This window comes from Nelumbo lutea, chromosome 6, assembly GCF_056320005.1.
Source record: "Nelumbo lutea isolate HS-2025 chromosome 6, American lotus-T2T, whole genome shotgun sequence".
Taxonomy (NCBI): Eukaryota; Viridiplantae; Streptophyta; class Magnoliopsida; order Proteales; family Nelumbonaceae; genus Nelumbo; species Nelumbo lutea.
This window is the reverse complement of record NC_142689.1, coordinates 3,290,093-3,308,285: the sequence shown is the minus strand read 5'-3', so window position 1 is coordinate 3,308,285 and position 18,193 is coordinate 3,290,093. Positions and strand designations below refer to the sequence as shown.

Here is an 18,193-nt window from a genome sequence, read left to right as displayed (position 1 = left end):
AATAGTTTGGGCACAACCACATCTGTGATTATAAATCCCAGCAATGGTCATCCTATATATGATAGAAAGGTGATGTTGCACGATCCGATGCTCCCTGTTGACAAACAGTTTGGACGCCGAACTATGTAGGTCGTTTATTTGAGTTGCAAAAGAAGAGATCAGAGTGTCCGGGTTGCTTTACCCAAGGTGGACACTCCGATGCTTAAGTTAGCGATGAGTTGTAGAATTGGAAAGCTTGAGAGCAAGAGAGCTATTAGCGTTGAATCACGAGTACCTTTTTTTAGGAAGGGGACACCTTTATATAGCCTAATAGCCATGAGCCCCATGAAGCATGTCTGGGATCTTCAACCCGTCTGGTTTGGAGGTGGTTTCACGCCCAGAGATGGGCTCCGAGTAAGCAGGTAGTGCTTATCCGGTCATGCTCGAAATGAGTGGGGCAATAGTTAGCCCTGTCGACATGGTGTCGTGATACTGGGGAAGTCAGAGGTGACATCATGTCATGCAAGCCACTAGCTAAATCCCTACTAGGTCGGTAGAGGCAGGTCACCTCTTATGCTGACCGGTTTATCTTCAATTCGACCTACCGAGGTAGGGCTGAGGATCTACTAGGTCAATGGAGGTAGGTCACCTCTTATGCCGACCTGACATCGGCCGATTTATTTGCAATTTGACCTACTGAGGTGGAGCCGAGGAATCTGTGGTGGATGCGAGGTGTCTATCGTGCTGCCGAAGTCTGCTTACTGAGTTGTCGTCTGACAGTTTTGTGGAGCCATGTGTCATGATGTCACTTGAGGGTCAAATCTCCCCTCTTCAAAAGCCTTCTCTAAAATTCCAGGCTAATCGCGTGTATTGACTATAGAAAATAACAATGACAATAAACTAAAGAGGGTATTCTTCTGCACAAAGTGTTTATCCTTGGCAGTTCAAACAAGCATAGTGGCTAAGACTTTGAAGACTGAAGAAACACAAGAAGTAAAGATGATGATTGGGGAATAAAGGAAAGGACTATGTCAGAAGAGATTCAGCAAGGGGCATACAAATCGTACAAGTTTCAATTTACTCTTTGCAGCATCTTATTTCGTACAATGAGATGATGTCCAATTGTTTCAACATTTGTTCTGGGATATATATTAGTACAGCACTTCAGGAACCAAAAAATACATTCAAATCTTTGATGTCTTCTGAACTTTGTGGCATCCATGAAATAACTGAATGGAACATTTTCTTTTGGATGGGCAGCAACTCCTTTCTTAAGAGCTTTACAACTTCAAAAACTGGTAAAATGACCTATCCTGGGATTAACCAATCTTAGAGTTGGTATCAATTAAGCACCCAAAATCACCTTGCCCTCAAATCTGAAAACAACATTCAGAAGCCAGAATAAAGGGGTTAAAATGATAATTTTAGCGCTCATGCTAACAAGACTGGTAACCATGAAGCTTGTACATACTACTTTATGAGGATGCAAAAATCAGAGCACTTCAGTTCTCCAGTATCAGAGTGCAAACATAAATATAATAATACTAATATCAATGAGAAAAAAAGCATATACTAGAGGAAAAGGAAAACAATAAAGTTTTCTTGGGTAAAGGGGGTTAGGGGGCTATTGCTTCAGCCTTTGGGAGGTTTCGGATGGCTGTTTATCTTTAGTTTTTCCGGTTTTGCTTTCCTGGTCCTGTTGTAAGGTTGTGTTGGCATGGTAGTTGTTTTGGGGATTTTCTTTTCTTCTCTCAGGTGATGTTTTATCACCTTCCCTATGTATTCTCTTTTTATTTTGATGAATTTTTATATTGATAACAAAAAAACAATAAACACTTACAAGGATTGTTCATAAATGTGGCTGTCTTTCTTTTTTCTTATCAAAAAGAAGGCAGAAATATAAAAGCAAATGCAAGCACACTTACTATTCTTTTGTAAATATAGCATGATGATAACAACTAGTTACTAATCCATTTAGAGGGTGATGTCTTAAGACTATAAATGTCAGCAGGAAAGCCCATTAGAGAATTCCAAATAGAAATTAAATGATTTAAAATGTTATTTACAATTAAAAACATCAAACTAAAGGCCCTAGATAGGAAATGGAGGTTTAAGAACAGAGAGATCTAGTTTTCAAACCACTACCTTTGTCACTATGATGCAAGGCATGTTCATTGTTCTCTGGCACATATTGCTCCAGGAACTGCTGGATTGTTCTCCAATAGTCGTCACCTCAAGCCAGCCATGTGTCCATATGCATACCAGTTGGGAATTCAACAAAGATACAATGCGTGTTATGTGTGGATGCTTTAGCATAAAGCATCTGCATATGAGATGGGGGAATCATCTCATCCTGCAATCCTGAAATGAACAGGATTGGCTGTCTGATCTGTAGGAAATAGGTTCAAATCAAATGTGATTGGAAATTTGCAAATCAATGAAAATGAGATTAGATTGTAGGGGAAAGGGTTAATATCATCCTGTCACTTTTCCAAAGTTTTGCAAGTTGTGGAGAAAGTGTGTGTGTGTGTGTGTGTGTGTGTGTGTGTGTGTAACCAGCCCTTACCTGGCCAATAATATCAATGGTACTCCATGGAGACCGTACAAGGAAGTTAAGAACCTTGAGACCTTTAGAACCACTGCCACCAATAAACCACTTTAGGAAAGGTAGTAGAACTCCAGCCATATCCAGGATAGATGTGAATGTGTTTTCCAATATTAAAGCACAAACCTGCAGACCATACAAGATCACAAAGAAAGAAGAAAATTACAGACGAAAACATCACACAATTAGTAAACCCAAGACCCCAATCACTTGATGGTAAAAAAAATAACGCACAGATAAATCAGAAAATCTGAATCAAAGACAATAATGAAGGTTAGGCAAGAAATAACATTCAGACAAATGAGAAACTCTGAGTTGGTGTAGATAATGGATTTTTTTTTCTTTTTTTTTTTGTTTATCATTTTCTTTCAAAAGATACCATAGTCTGAAAAACATCTTTAGGTGCCTAATTTGATTAAGAAGAAGAAATGGCAATAAGGCAAGGTCAAGGTTAAAAAAAAAATCAACATTCTTTGGGGTAAAAATATATCCCTCTGTTTTCTTTTCTTTTCTCAGTAGATAAAGTATTGTATTTCATTGAAGAGTATAGTAAATTACAAAAATCAGCACCCATGTACACCAAGGAACTATACAATGGGAAATTGGAATATACAGACTTTACTAGTATGGTTCAAGAATTACATCTCAAAACACCATTGAAATCAAAAAAACAGTCATACATATGCCCCTAAAAATCAGGTGTACTGAGTAACAGCCAAGACCAGAGAGTGCCTACTGCCTTCTTTACAAGCTCCTGGGCAGTACAACCTTTATTTTCGAAATAGAGGATTTGACTATTGCCAGTAAGATTTCCTTCACTATAAAATTTCTTACAAGCTTTCCCAATAGCTGGGTGGTTAGCTTGCAATGAATGAATAGGTGGTCTTCTGTATCTGTATGTGTGGAGTACAGGGTGCACTGTGATGAATCAAGCAGTCAAGCTCCATGCCCCTCTTATTAAGACAATCCTTTGTAGGGCATTTCCCAAGACCATCCATCCTAACTAACAATGTCACCTTGGAAGGAATACTTGAAATCCATTCTCTGGAGTGGGGGAAGATGCTTGGCAAGTGATTGCTCAGATATTCACTTATTATTTGCTATAGGAGTACTTCCATCATTTATATCCTTCTGCCTACATAGTTAACAAAGAATTCTCCACAGGCTCAGCCAATCCTCATGAAAGTAACAGCAATAAAGCCACTAGAAATCAGCTCCAGAAACGGAACTAAAGAAGCTTCACATATTTAGGCTTGTAATGGTAGGGCAAAAAGATAAGACTTCATGGAGATTCTTCAACTAGTTATTATGTCTTTCAAAGATAATCAGATCTATATTACAAAGGCCAATAAAAGCCCCTTAAGGAGGTATTTGAACTTTGATCCCTGAAAAGCAAAAGAAGTTTTGAGAACAGTTCTAAGCTTTGAGCAGTAAAGTTTTGCTTTTTGGTTTTTCTATATATTTAAATGCAGTGAAGTTGTTCAGTAGTCTGAAAGTTGTAACCTCTGAGAAATGTCTATTTTACAATTTTACCCTTGTGGAAAATCTATTTGATTATTTTGTATTTGTTAACCTTTGAGAAATGTCTATAATAAACACTTATTTAATTACTTTATTATATGTTCAATCATTATTTAATAAACTACACATTTATTAATAATTTTAACATTTTCATTTTTGTAAATAAATTTTAACACTTTATAGATGCCTTTATCATTATTTTATATGTATTACATTTTTGAGTAATGTATATACATAATTAATAATTATTTAATTACTTCATCATTTTCAATTATTTTTAATAAATTACAATAATTCAAACATTTTTCATATGCTAAGTAAATTTTAAAATATGAAAGACTTTAGGTAAGATTTTGCAATTTAGGAGGGACATTAATGTCCAAAAATTTTAAAAACCTCCAAACATGGTCAGATGTCTCAAGTCTCCAAGTGCTTTCAGAAGTTAGCACAAGGGTTTGGAGGTTTTAGAGGCCAAAAGGATTCCTTGTGTTCCCATTTCCCATCCTTTACTATTGGAAAAAGTATGATCCTTTACTATTGCAAGTCCCAAGTATCTTTTAATTACAAGTTAGTATGGCTGCTAAACTAAACAAATCAGGCAAAACCTTAGTACAATATGGAATGTTGGACAGGTGAGGACCATGCAAGTCACTACATGGCTTATCCAGAAGGTCCCATATCTGCTGGACAGTCTGGACTGGGCCCAGGATACTTCCATGTCGCAGAAACATGTGGGGTTGTCTAGGGAGCTTCTCCAATTATCCAATATAAGCATGCTTGCTAGTCAAGTCACTTGTGAAGGCTGAACAACCAAGGAATCCTCTAGATGGGAACTTGGCCCCACATATTCCTCTCGTTAATCTGTATTAATGCGTAAAACTTGAGCCTACAAGCCCCTTCAACAAGTTCAAATATTAAAATAATAGAACATTTTACAGTCAATATCATGAAAAGAAAACACTAAACCAAACTGGGGTATATAGTCAACTTGGACAGGAGGACTGAACAAGTGAACAATCCAGGGGGTCCTCAAACCAGTGGATGGCTCAGATTCATCTCATCATCCCTCCGGGTGGCAGAAATGGGGAAGGTCATGTAGGGAAGCTGAGAAGCTCCCTACTTGCCCCAACTAGGGAACTACTTTCTAGATATTTTCGGGCTGCTGCCCTCAGGATGTTCAACTGGAAAGGTTAGTAAGTTCTAAACACTAGATTCACATTATACTTAGAACTGTGCTTTACATAACCTCTCCAAACAACAAGGTTCACTACTACTTAGAACTGTGCAATCCATGAAAGGATAACTTTGAACTATTACATTCATTTTGTAATCTCTAACTGATTAGAGAAATCCATTAAATAAAAGAGTCAGATTTCAGCAAAGTAGAAAGAAATGAAAGCCACCAACCCCCTCCCAAAGACCTGAATTTGCAAAATTAAGAGATACCTCGCTACTGCTTCCCCCAGAATTTGTCTATCCCCAAGTACAAACAAATAAATAGATAAACAAATAAATAAATACCTACATTTTGAAAACTAGGTGGGGCACTGTCCAAAAAGGCTTATGGTTCCCAGGTCAACTAGATCAGCCTCTGTTTGACTGGGTAAACTAAACATAATATCATAAATATATTGATAAAAAAACAATAAAATGACAAAAAGCTGCGAACTAGTTAAAGAGTTTCTGGTTCAACCACAGGATTGACCAAAGTCAACATGTTTTAATATATTATAGGCACTTCATATCTAATCCAGAAAGTCTCAGTTCCAGTTGATTCCATTTCAACTGGCCTGTCTACGTAAGTTTCAAATCATTGATAAATACAACATTAATCCAACTGTCTAAGAGCTCCCTCTCTAGCAAGAGCATATTTGTTGATCTAAGGACCTAATTAATCAAGAATTTAAACTAGAGACCAAGCCGCCAAGGATCTAGTGTCCCTAACATGATGATAAAGCTACCAAAATCCCACAACTGTAAATCCCTTTCCCACCACTACGTTCTGATATCCCAAGGAGCTATGCAACCTTAGTCATAAAGGAAGGATGGAAACTAAGCCTGGTTGGAACCTCAGTAGGACTAGGACATAGACCATAAAAATGTCTCTTCTATGATTTCTAGAAGACCCACCAATGTGCCACTGTGATGAAAATAAGCCAGATGGTGGTTACTTTTGTATGGAAGAGAAACAAGCTGGGGTTTTGGGAGCACAAGAAGTTAATTGATTTGTAGTTTTAATGGTACAGGAGGTTAGAGTGAGAATTAGTGAGTGCAAGGGTAGGGAATGTTGTGCAAAACAAAGTTGGGATTTGGGAACTTGAGGAGAGTAGAAAGTTGAGGGAGTTCATGAGTGAGGATGTGGGGGGGAGGGGAGAAAGAAACTAATAGAGGAAAGAGAGTAGAATATGGGTCAAATTGATGTTTTTTTTCCATGGCTGTTATTTTAACTTCACAGAAGAGCTGCATAGAGAAGAATTAGTTGAAGACAATTGAATTTTTCTGGTTATAGATGACCAGTTGATGTAATTGATGCAGCATCATGCACTTGATTAGATCAATTTAAGCCTCTTTGGAAGCCCAAAAAGAAGCAAGCAAATCTAAATTTAAGGAAGAGACGGCCTGAAAAAGTCTTTCACCTCATTCTCATCTTAAAGAAATTTTGTGGGAAAAGAATTGATGACAACTAGAAGTGAGTACTTGATAAGAATCAATCAGCACCCTTGAAGACTTATTCTAGAAAGAAGAAGGCCTTACAACAGGTCCTGATATGGCATAGTGATGGTACTTGGGATTTGGACTGAATTGAACACCAAGGGTATTTTTGCTATTTTATAATTTTTTTGTAGGGTCCGATTATAGGGTTTAATTTGACTAGTTAGAGTTTGTTTATGTTTAAAATTTCAGAGTCATTGCATAAGTAGGATTAGAGTTATTAAGTCTTCTTTGAATTGAAATAGGATATGACAGCTTAGTTTGAGTCCTACTAGGATTATTGAGTCTGACAGTTTGACTCCTAAGACTATTATGAGTCTAACAGTTTGACTCCTAGGATTATTATGAGTTTAGAGTCTATAAATATGTATGGACGTTTTACATAAGGGCAATGAAGTATATTGAGCTTTCTTCAGCTTATGCTAACCATGGTGAGTGATTCCCATACCATAGAGTGATTCTAGGCACCCTGTGAGTGATTCCAGGTATTTTCCCTCTTCTTTCTCTCCCTATTTTCTCTCTTATTCCTTCAAGAAGCCATTACATCCATCAACAGCCATAAAATTCTGATCAAGAAGACCATTCAACACTCTCTAAGGACTAGAATTTAGCTGGTCCTACATCAGAACTACTTAAGATGCAATTCTTTTATTGAATTTGTAGGTACCTTAAGAATAGGGCTTCAAGATAGTTTCAATAGAATTCATAAATTGTTATTGGAGCTGTATTAGAAGTTAGATTCCTTATTTGAGTGTCCCTACGGTTGCCTATGGATCTCTCTTAAGAAATCAGAAGTGGATTATTTACCAAAAATTAAAAATAAAAAACAAAAAAAGAAGTTGATTTGGGTCAGTTTCCTGTTCTAAATTGGAATCTTTAAAGGGACATACAACCTCATAAATTGTCTGTAAATAGAGTCATCATAATTGCAAATTAGAAAGAGTTGATTTGAAGAAATAAAGTTTGGTTTAGTGAGTTTTGGTTGTTGCCAGTTTTTTTTTTTTTTTCTTTTCCTCTTTTTTTCCCTGTCTCTCTGGTTTCTTCTTCAAAGTGATCTCTCTCTTTGCTGTTTAAAAGCAAGAGCTCTTCTAATTTCTTGCTTGCTCATTCTTTAGTGGACTGCAAGCTGTCTGCTTGCTCTTCCATCCCTATTCTTCTTTATCCTTAATCACATAAAGCCTGTCTTCCACCCAACAAAGCCCACCATGACATCTGAAATTTGTAGGACCCACCCAGTCCTATACATCACTAGTTAGTGGGGTTGGGGATTACGTGTTTGAGGATTGTGGTTAAATATATTGAGATAGTTTAAGGAACAGAACAATACATTTAGTGGACACTAACATGACAATAAAAGGATCACGGCTTCTGTGTTCTCTTCTTCTGGTTTGGCTGCTGGTGGACCCAGATTTTGAATTTATGGATTGAGTTGACTTGAGTTCTTGAATCAAGTATTTGTTTATGATGGGGCATTTTTGAATTTTAGTCCTATTGTTTTCTGTGATTGGTGGGAGTCTTCTTATTTTAATTATGATGAATCAATTTTTTGTGCTATGTACCTCGTCATTTGGTCTGCTTCCAAGTGGTCGATGACTCAGAGGCCGAAGTTGAGAACTTTTGCTAGATGAGGACCTGGATGCCGAGCTGACCAGGCCGAGCTGGGGGCAGGTTAGGTGCCGAATTGACTAGGCCGAGCTGGGCAGGTTAGGTGTCAAACTGACTGGGTCGAGCTGGGTAAGTTAGGTGCCGAACTGACTGGGCCAAGTTGGGCAGGTTAGGTGCCAAACTGACTGGGCCGAGCTGGGTAGGTTATGTGCCGAACTGACCAGGCCAAGCTGGGCAGGTTAGGTGCCGAATTGACTGGGCCGAGCTGCATATTAGGTGACGAGCTGACCAGAGGGCCAAGTTGCCTATTAGGTGCCGAGCTAACCAGAGTGTCGAGTTGCCTATTAGGTGTCGAGCTACCTATTAGGTGTCGAGCTGCCTATTAGGTGTCGAGCTAACCAGAGTGCCAAGCTGCCTATTAGGTGCCAAGCTACCTATTAGGTGTTGAGCTAACCAGAGTGCCAAGCTACCTATTAGGTGTCGAGCTAACCAGGCCGAACTGGGGGCAGATTAGGTGCCAAGCTGACTGGTGGCGAGCTGGATTGATTGTTGAGCTTCGTAATTCTTTAGAGACCTACAAGGAACCAATGTCAGAGGACCCGGGGTGGCTAACCCGGCGAGGTCGCTCCAATGCTTAAGTCAGTACTCTCATAGTAGACTGCGAGCTAAAAAATCATAAAGTATGAGAGCTAGAATATGCTTACTTGCCCCCCCCATGTCATTGGGGTTGGTGCCTTTATATAGGCATTGTTTGGCATGGGCTTCACGCATCGTATCCGAGATTTCTGCGAGGTCATCTAAGTGGTTCGAGATTCCCTGAGGCAACCGCCTTGCATGTTGACCACCCTCCGGATCGTTCGGCACGTGGGCCAACTTCCAAGGATCGTGGGAGTGTTTGGATATGCATGCCGAATTTGTCGGCAAGCACGTCTCGCAGGTCGCCAGGTTGGCTGCTGTGCCAGGCTGCCAGTTCGCGCCTGGGCCAAGCCTCCAGGTGGGACACCATAAACTTGGCTAACGCAAGTTGTTGCCTAAGTGGTTCCGGGTGTCACCTAGTTGTTCCGAGGTGCCATGTGTCACAATATCATTGGAGGGCCAAATCCGCCCTCATCAAATTACACCTACTATTGTATTGTCTTTTTATTTTAATGAAACTTTATCACTACTATCCAATGAATTTTACCAGGGAAGATCTATATTTACAATTTATAACTCAAATTATTTCATGATTTTTTTTTTGATAAGTAAACTCAAATTATTTCATGAATTTTTATAACACAATTTAGTCCAATGCTTAAATTTACCACTAGTGAAACAAAAAGAGGTAGAGTAGGTAACCACAAAAACAAAGTAGGCAACAAAATTCTATTAAAACGGGAGGAAAAGATAACCTTATCGGGATTGCTTTTAGCAACCACTGCTCCTACTGCACCCCCAAGTGATCTTCCAAAAACAAATATTCTAGATGTGTCGATGTCGGTTCTCTGAGTCAGATAATCCAATGCTGCCTAACCATAAAGAAAACAAAATGCATGAATCAAGCTCATAATTGAATCCATCTGAACAACAAGACAGAGGTGGGAAAAGAAATAACCAGAAACTTTAATAGGAAACAAACCTGAGCATCCCTTGTAATGCCATGTTGAGAAGGGTAGCCATCACTTGCACCATATCTGTGTAGAGATGAAGAAAGCACTGTGCTCATTCAGTGAAATGAGCTGCATGTATGCATGGAATAATGAAGCTCCAGCAGCCACTAGATAAAATCTTCCAAACATGAAAGCAATACAAACCCTCTGTAAGAAAGCATAAACACGTTGCATTGCAATCTCTGTAACATTATACGAGCCATTTCAAGACGGTGAGCAATATCTGCAGGTGACAGTCAAGGTTCTCACAAGAAATAGTACCCACTTAAAATACAATGTATGAAATAATAAACCTAGAACAAAGTCCCTCCAGGAAGGGGCCCTTTGGTGGGTGGAGGGTAGAACCATTAGGATACTTCCAGCATTTTCTTGGAAAAAGAGAATGGTTGGCCCTGCAATAACAACAAAAATGACTGTTACGGCCTCACAAAAAAGACGCATATGCAGATACAGACAGACAAAAGGAATAAAATACACTGTTACAGCCTTGTCAGTATCCCAACTTCTGAGTTATCTGACTGAATGGTAATTTCAATATAACATGAAATAAGAACCACTAAAAAATATGGAGTGATTACTGACTATATATTTGTAGGAGCAAAGTATGTTGGTTGAAGAAGAGATCCACTAAAAAGAACTATCCAACATACACACAGTCCTCTGTAGTCATGCCAAGCTACAACTCCTAGCACATTTGCCATACTTCACACTTCAAATAGGTCAAAAGGAATTGGTTTCCTAGACAGGCCATTTGAAGATCTTCATATGAACTTTCCCATCCAAATGTTGTCAATCCATACCCACTAAAAATGTTACCTACCCAGATGCCAGATAGAAGAACTTCCTGGTTCAGACATGTTTTGGCATCCCTGTCCATTTCAGCTATGTAGCCCCGCCATGTACTAGACCTTTTCTTACGTAATGTAGAAGATAAAGATTCACATTTTAGTTTACAAAACGTTAGAAAACAAGCGTTTTTTTTCTGTCTACCAGCGAAGAAAGGACTGTTGGGATCAAATTTGCCCCATAAACTGAGGTAGAATGAACCTTTGGAACACCTTTTGGCTGCTATCTGAGATGCCATGCAGAAGATCCTTAAACCATCCAGATATTTTTGCTGGATTTTCCCCTTTCATAGCCGAGTACAAGTAAAAAACAAATAATAAGAAAGTAGGCATCAGAATGTGTAAAAGGGTGTAATAATCCAAGATGGTGTGATCCAAGCCAACCAAAACTCGAACTCCATAAAACTCATGCTAAATGGATTCATACAAATCAACATTATAGGTAAGTTCCAATAATGGTAACAACAAAACCAAACGCACTACAAGCCAAAAATCTCAGAAACAACTTAAATTGAGAATAGAAAGAATATGCATGTTCTTACATAATAACAGCACAAAACCACAACAATGAGGTGTTTTTTTTTTCACGCAAAGAAAAAATACAAGACAAAAAAAAAAAAGAAAAAGAACAGAAAACAGCGGAAAGAGCAAAAACCAAGAAATACAGCTAAACACAGGCAAAGAGGAAAAAACCGGATACCCCAACTAGAATTCTTTCTCTCAAACTGGAAAACAAATCTTCAATTCCAATTCGAGAAGGAAGAGAGGAATATGAGCAACGAAACCAGAGGACTTACGAAACTGAGAAAGACAAAATAGAGAGAAGGGGGAGGGGGGACCTCTGCAATCAGGGAAGAACTTGATGAACCAGGAATGAAGGCGAACTCCATCTGAGGATGTCAGCCAAACGTCCTCGTATATAAGACGGAGACGAGCAGGTGTTATGGGGTAAGATTTGGTAAGGCCAGGCAGCACCGGCACGTACACCAGCTTCTCTTGGAACGCCACCAACAGTGCCATCCCCGCTACTACTATTCCTCCCACCCCGTACAACAATATGCTCACATACGATACCATTTCTTCTTCTTCTTCTTCTTCTCTGTGCGTGTGTAATTCACTCCTCTTCTCGGTAGAAAGAAAGAACGCAGAAGAGTGGTAGGTCAACAAAGCGAAAATGTGGGGAATCCAATTCCATTTGCGGTTTTGAGAAACAACGAACGAATGATATGACAGAGACAGAGCGCGCTACCGCTACGAGGCTGGCCTTTTTTTTTCGTTCAAAGCTCTTATTTTTTTCGTTCAAGTTGGATATGTCAAAGCAAAAAACTGTCTCAGGACTCTTCCAACGTGATCTTTGTCCGCACATCTTATCATACGAATGGGGCCCGCGTGATCTATGTCCGCACATCTTAATAACATGTTATTAATAACAAATCCTCCATGGATGAGATGTGCAACACAGATCGTTGGAACGCGCAACGAGGTTGGTGGGCTCATGTCTATGCACTTTTTCTCTTTCTTTATTTTATTATTATCGAGGAGGAAGCATGGAGTACATTGCCAATCAGAAACAGGCCCGAAAATTGAATGGTAGAAAAAAATAATAATAGAGGCAATCAGGAAAAAGGCGCAAAATTACTAAAATCCTCCCTAACTTTACGAAAAAATGCATAATTCCGTCATTTTTGGTATCGATGGGTCCTCCCATCCCATGTGCCAATATGGCCCAATAAGCACCTTTTCACATATTTATGAATTATATGGTCCAACAAGCCTTTTATTTAAGAAAAATTACCGATTATTAACTTGTATTTTGGGCCACGTGCCACTTTCGTCCTCAAACTTTAAAATGCAATAATTCAGTACTCAAACTTATAAAACATGACAATTCAATACCTTTGTCGTTAATTAGTTGTTAACCAGTCGTTAAATGATATTTGAAAAAAACAAAGATATCATTTAAGTACTATCTAATTTTCTTTATCAATCATCCAAATATTGACAAAAAATTAACAGTTTCAAATCCTTACACTTCTTCTATTCAAGAAAGTTGGGATCATCGGGATGCCCACTCGAACATGACCCTAACTTTGTTGAATGGAAAAAGTAAAGATATGAGACTATTAATTTTTTTGCCAACATTTAGATGTGTTAGTGGTGTTAGTGAAGGGGTATTTCGGTCTTTGTACATGTTGAGAAGGTTGATGTGTACTGTTATGTTAGTTCGAGTGCTTCTTACTTAAAGAAGGGCACTTAAGTCTTTTCCATTAAGTTAATAATATAATAACAGGTCTGGCCGAATCTAGGGAGATAATCTTTTCTCTAATTCAAACTAGCCTTTCTCTCTTTCCTCTCTTTTCTCTCTTCTGCTTTCTTCTCCTACTTGCTGTTTACTTTACTTTACAGTCAACGAACAAGACAGAATTCTAGGGCAGGTCAAACTTCAACATGGTATCAGAGCTAGGTTCAACAAATCAGACTTGCTAGAATTCTGTCTTTTATGCATTCGAATTAGGGTTTCTCTTGGGTTTCTCAACTGTGAGTTGGAGACTAGGAAAATGGCTGAAAAGGAGTGATCGTCCCATTTCCTAGGAGGTTCCAATGCCTCCGATTGTGTCGTTGGTGATTGGTTGTTGTGGTTTCTAAGCCCTAGTTAGGGCTGGTACGTGTGGTGCAGTGGTGTCTCAGTCCTTCGTGTGGTTGGCCTTCAGGCGGTGAGGTAAAGTTTTTTTATGCATATTTTCTGTTATGGAATACATGAGAGGTGTAGTACAGTTTGCATGATGGGTTTCGGTTGCAGTGTGCTAGGGTTTATTCTGGTTTGTGTGTGATTCAAAGGGCAATAGTGTGGATTAGGGTTTGTGGTGTTACAAGTGTGGTTTTTAGCACTTGATATCGCTAAAATCAGGTTGTAGACTTTGGTGAGTAGGGGCTGTGGTGTTGCAGTTTTTCAGCATTTAATATTGCTAAAATTAGTGTGCATATTTTGGTGATTAGGGTTGGTGGTGTTGCAGTTCTCAGCATTTATTACTGTTGAAATCAGTGTGCAGATTTTGGTGAAGTGTCTGTGTGTAGTGTGCAGTGTGTAGTGCTCATAATTCAGTGATAAGGGAGTTCGGCAATGGCAGATAACAGTGATAGTAAACCTAGTGTCATGATCTCTATTGACTACCTGAATGTCCAAATGACCTCCATTAAACTGAATGGAGAGAATTATGTTCATTGGGCCAAGTCTGTAGAGGTTTTTCTGAAGGCAAAGAAGAAAGTGAAGCATATAAGAGAGGAGAAACCCCCCGCTAATTCTCAAGAGTATGAAGACTGGGAACAGAAAGATGCACAGATCATTACATGGTTGTGGAACAGTATGGAACCCAAAATCAGTGTGAACTTCATGTTTCTTGACACAGCCAAAGAGGTGTGGGATCATGCTAAGAAATTGTATTCAGGTCAGGATAATACCACTATGGTATATCAACTGTATTAGGAATACTTCAATCTGCAACAGGGAAGTCAGAGCCTTAAGGAGTACTATGCCAGTGTGAGGAATATCCGTAATAAGTTAAATGTCTATCATCCTCTCACTTCTGATGTCAAAGTCCAACAGCAACAACGAGAACAGCTTGATGTGACACGGTTTCTGGTGGGGCTGAAGTCTGAGTATGAACCAGTACGAGCTCAGATACTAGGGGAATCTGCTCTTCCATCTTTAGAGGAGGTGTTTGCTCGTCTTCGGAGGGCTTCCATTGGATCTATGGATTCTAATGTCTCCGATAAATCAGCATTTGCAGTGTTGAGAGGTCGATGTGGCAGAAGTGGGGCTCGAGGAACCCAGCCTGGCAGAAGTGGTAGTGGTGGATCTACACATACCCGTGGTGGTGGTCGTACTGGAGGCAGAGATTCAGGGGGAGCTCGTGGTAGAGGACGTGGCTCGGGTCCACGGAAGTGTACTCATTGTGAATTGGATGGACATGCCATTAACTACTGCTACGACTTACATGATCATCCCTCGACGTGGGCCAACCATGCCATGACTAGTGACACCAGTTTCAGCTCTAGACAGGAGAACCGGTCAGCTGACCTGATGCCTTCTACCCCCTCAGATGGCCCAGGCAAGGAGATGGTGACTGTTCCTCGGGATGAGTATGAGAGGTTTGTTCAATCCAAGTCGCAGCAGAAAACAACTTCCTTTGCACACTCAGGTATGGCTTGTTTGGCATCCACACCCAACCCCTGGATTATTGACTCTGGAGCCTCCGATCACATGACGGGAAATCCAGGTGTGTTTTCATCTCTCACTCATTGCTCAACATCACAATCTGTTACCCTTGCTAATGGCTCCGCATCATCTATCTATGGTGTTGGTAATGTTGACCTAGACCCTGTATCCCTATCCTTTGTTTTATATGTACCTAAGATTCCATTTAATCTTATGTCTATTAGTAAGCAGACCAAGTCCCTTAAGTGCTCCATCACATTTTACCCTTCGACGGCCCTTCAATCATCAATTTCTCCTCTCCAGTGGCATTGTAGATTTGGTCATCCTTCGCTGAAAGTGTTGTAGTCCTTAGTCCCTTCATTGATTCAACTTTCTGTTTTATATTGTGAGTCGTGTCAATTTGGGAAATACCATCGTGTTCCCTTTCATTCTAGGGTCAATAACCGTGTGTTGAGTCTTTTTTCTTTAATTCATTCAGATGTTTGGGGTCCTTATAAAGTGATGTCATATAATGGATATCGATATTTTGTTATTTTTGTTGATGACTGTTCAAAAATGGCGTGACTCTATTTAATGAAAGAAATGATGTGAATTATTTGCCATATTCCAAAAATTTTATGCTGAGATCCGCAATCAATTTGGCGTTCACATCAAAATTTTCCGTTCTGATAATGGATGTGAATACTTGTCTTCATCTTTTCAAGAATACTTGGACCAACATGGCATTATACACCAAACTTCATGTACCTACACTCCGCAACAAAATGAAGTGGCTGAAAGAAAGAACCGCCATCTTGTAGAAACAACACGCTCCCTCATGCACCACATGAATGTTCCCAAAACCTTTTGGAGCGATGCAATGCTCACCTCTTGTTTCTTAATTAATCGGATGCCCACGTCTATCCTTGATGGTCATTCTCCTTTTAGTGCCTTATTCCCCAACATGTCTCCGTTTTCGCTTCCTCCTCGGGTATTTGGGTGTGTCTGCTTCGTTCATAATCTGGGTCCTGGGACTGACAAGTTAGATGCATGTTCCTTGAAATGTATCTTCCTTGGCTATTCCCGAATTTAGAAAGGGTACAAGTGTTATCATCCTAGTTCTCGTCGTTCCTTGGTATGTGCTGATGTTACATTCTTCGAGTCTACTCCGTTCTTTGTCGGGTCCGGTGCTGCTGCTTCCTCCTCATCACCACCTCCTCTTCCTCTTCCTGTGGCTGATCCACCTCCTCTGGTTCCAGTCATGCCTACGTCCTTGCCTCCGGTGCCACCGTCGGTTGACCGTCCACCCATCTGTCATGTGTATACACATCACCCGCGTGTACCGGCTGCAGCTCCTCCAGCTTCATCACCGTCGACAGATCTAGCTCTAGCTCCGACACCAGCCTTCGACCTAGATCTTCCTATTGCCTTCCGGAAAGGTAAGCGTACTTGCACCCTTCACCCTATTTCCAATTTTGTTTCACTTACCCACCTCTCCGCCTCCCATCGCCAGTTCATCTCTTTGTTATCCTCCGTGGTTGTTCCTAAGGATGTCTAGGAAGCCCTTACCTCTCTAGAGTGGTGCCATGCTATGGAAGCAGAGCTCTCTGCTCTGCATCATAATCACACTTGGGATCTCATCGCTCTTCCTCCTAGGAAGTAGGTTGTCGGTTGTAAGTGGGTGTATAGTGTTAAGTACTTGCCAGATGGTCGTGTTGAGCGCCTGAAGGCGCGGTTGGTTTCCAAAGGGTACTCCCAAACCTATGGCATTGACTACACAGAGACATTCTCCCCAGTTGCTAAGATAGGGTTAGTTCGTGTCGTCATCTCCTTTGTAGCTATGTATGATTGGCCTCTCCATCAGCTAGATATCAAAAATTCCTTTTTGCATGGTGATTTGCTCGAGGAGATCTACATGGAGCAACCACCAGGGTTTGTTGCTCAGGGGGAGGATGGTAAGGTATGCAGACTTAAGAAGGCTATTTATGGACTTAAATAGTCCCTTCAAGTTTGGTAGGTTAAGTGAGGTGGTCAAGAAGTTCGGTATGAAACAATGCCAAGTTGATCACTCTGTCTTCAATTTTGACTCTTCAACAGGCAAAATAATATTGGTGGTGTATGTGGATGATATCGTTGTGAGTGGGAATGATAAAATGGGCATTGACAGATTGAAGGCATTCCTACAAAAACACTTTCAGACAAAGAACCTTGGCAAGTTGAAATACTTTTTGGGCATAGAGGTAGCAAGATCTAAGCATGGCATTAATTTGTGTCAGAGGAAATATATGCCCGATTTATTGGAAGAAATATGGTTGTTGGGTACTAAGCCGGCTGAGACACCTATGGAAACAATTACGAGGCTGAGCAGTGATATAGGTGAAGTATTTGAAGACCCTGGCAGATATCGACGACTTATAGGCAAACTAAACTATCTAACCATTACTCGACCAGATATTTCATTTGTGGTTAGTGTGGTGAGTCAGTTCATGCAGAAACCTTTGGTCCCACATTGAAATGTAGTGCTAAGGATTGTGAGGTATCTGAAAGGAGCTCCTCCTAGTCGTGGTGAAAAACTGGTAGTAGAAGGATACACCGATGCTGATTGGGCAGGTTCTATGTCTGATAGACAATCCACCATAGGCTATTGCACCTTTCTGGGGGGTAACCCGGTAACGTGGAAAAGTAAAAAGCAATCAGTTGTGGCAAGAAACAATGCAGAAGCAGAATATAGGGCCATGGCACATATTGCTTTTGAATTAGTGTGGCTGAGGAACCTTCTACAGGAGATAGGATATGACATCAGTACTCCAATGAAGCTCTATTGTGACAATCAGGCAGCAATTCATATCTCTTCCAATCCAGTGTTTCATGAAAGAACCAAGCACATCAAAGTTGACTGTCATTTTGTGAGAGAGAAGGTGTTGAATGGGGTGATTGAAACTACATATGTTAGTACGGGAAACTAGTGAGCAGACTTGTTTACAAAAGGTTTGAGTCAGGGGAGAGTGGGCTACATATGTTACAAGCTGGGATTATATGATATATACTCACCAGCTTGAGGAGGAGTGTTAGTGGTGTTAGT

The 18,193-nt window shown here is 40.1% G+C and overlaps 1 protein-coding gene across 2 annotated transcripts; it reads right to left on the bottom strand.

Annotated features, from left to right (window-relative positions):
• Positions 1–1,043: 1,043 nt before the first annotated feature.
• Positions 1,044–12,217, bottom strand: LOC148846858 (alpha/beta hydrolase domain-containing protein WAV2-like). 2 transcript variants are annotated; one of them, XM_088948431.1, is made up of 8 exons: positions 11,756–12,215; positions 10,428–10,463; positions 10,216–10,294; positions 10,041–10,095; positions 9,814–9,930; positions 2,546–2,710; positions 2,125–2,368; positions 1,044–1,355 (listed from the first exon to the last, which is right to left on the bottom strand). In XM_088948431.1, the coding sequence occupies exons 1-7, from the start codon at positions 11,991–11,993 to the stop codon at positions 2,213–2,215; spliced, it is 846 nt and encodes a 281-aa protein (XP_088804557.1). In that variant the 5' UTR covers positions 11,994–12,215; the 3' UTR covers positions 1,044–1,355; positions 2,125–2,212. The 2 variants fall into 2 exon arrangements, with proteins under 2 accessions (XP_088804557.1, XP_088804558.1); XM_088948432.1 differs by lacking the exon at positions 1,044–1,355 and having other exon boundaries at positions 2,177–2,340; positions 11,756–12,217.
• Positions 12,218–18,193: the final 5,976 nt, after the last annotated feature.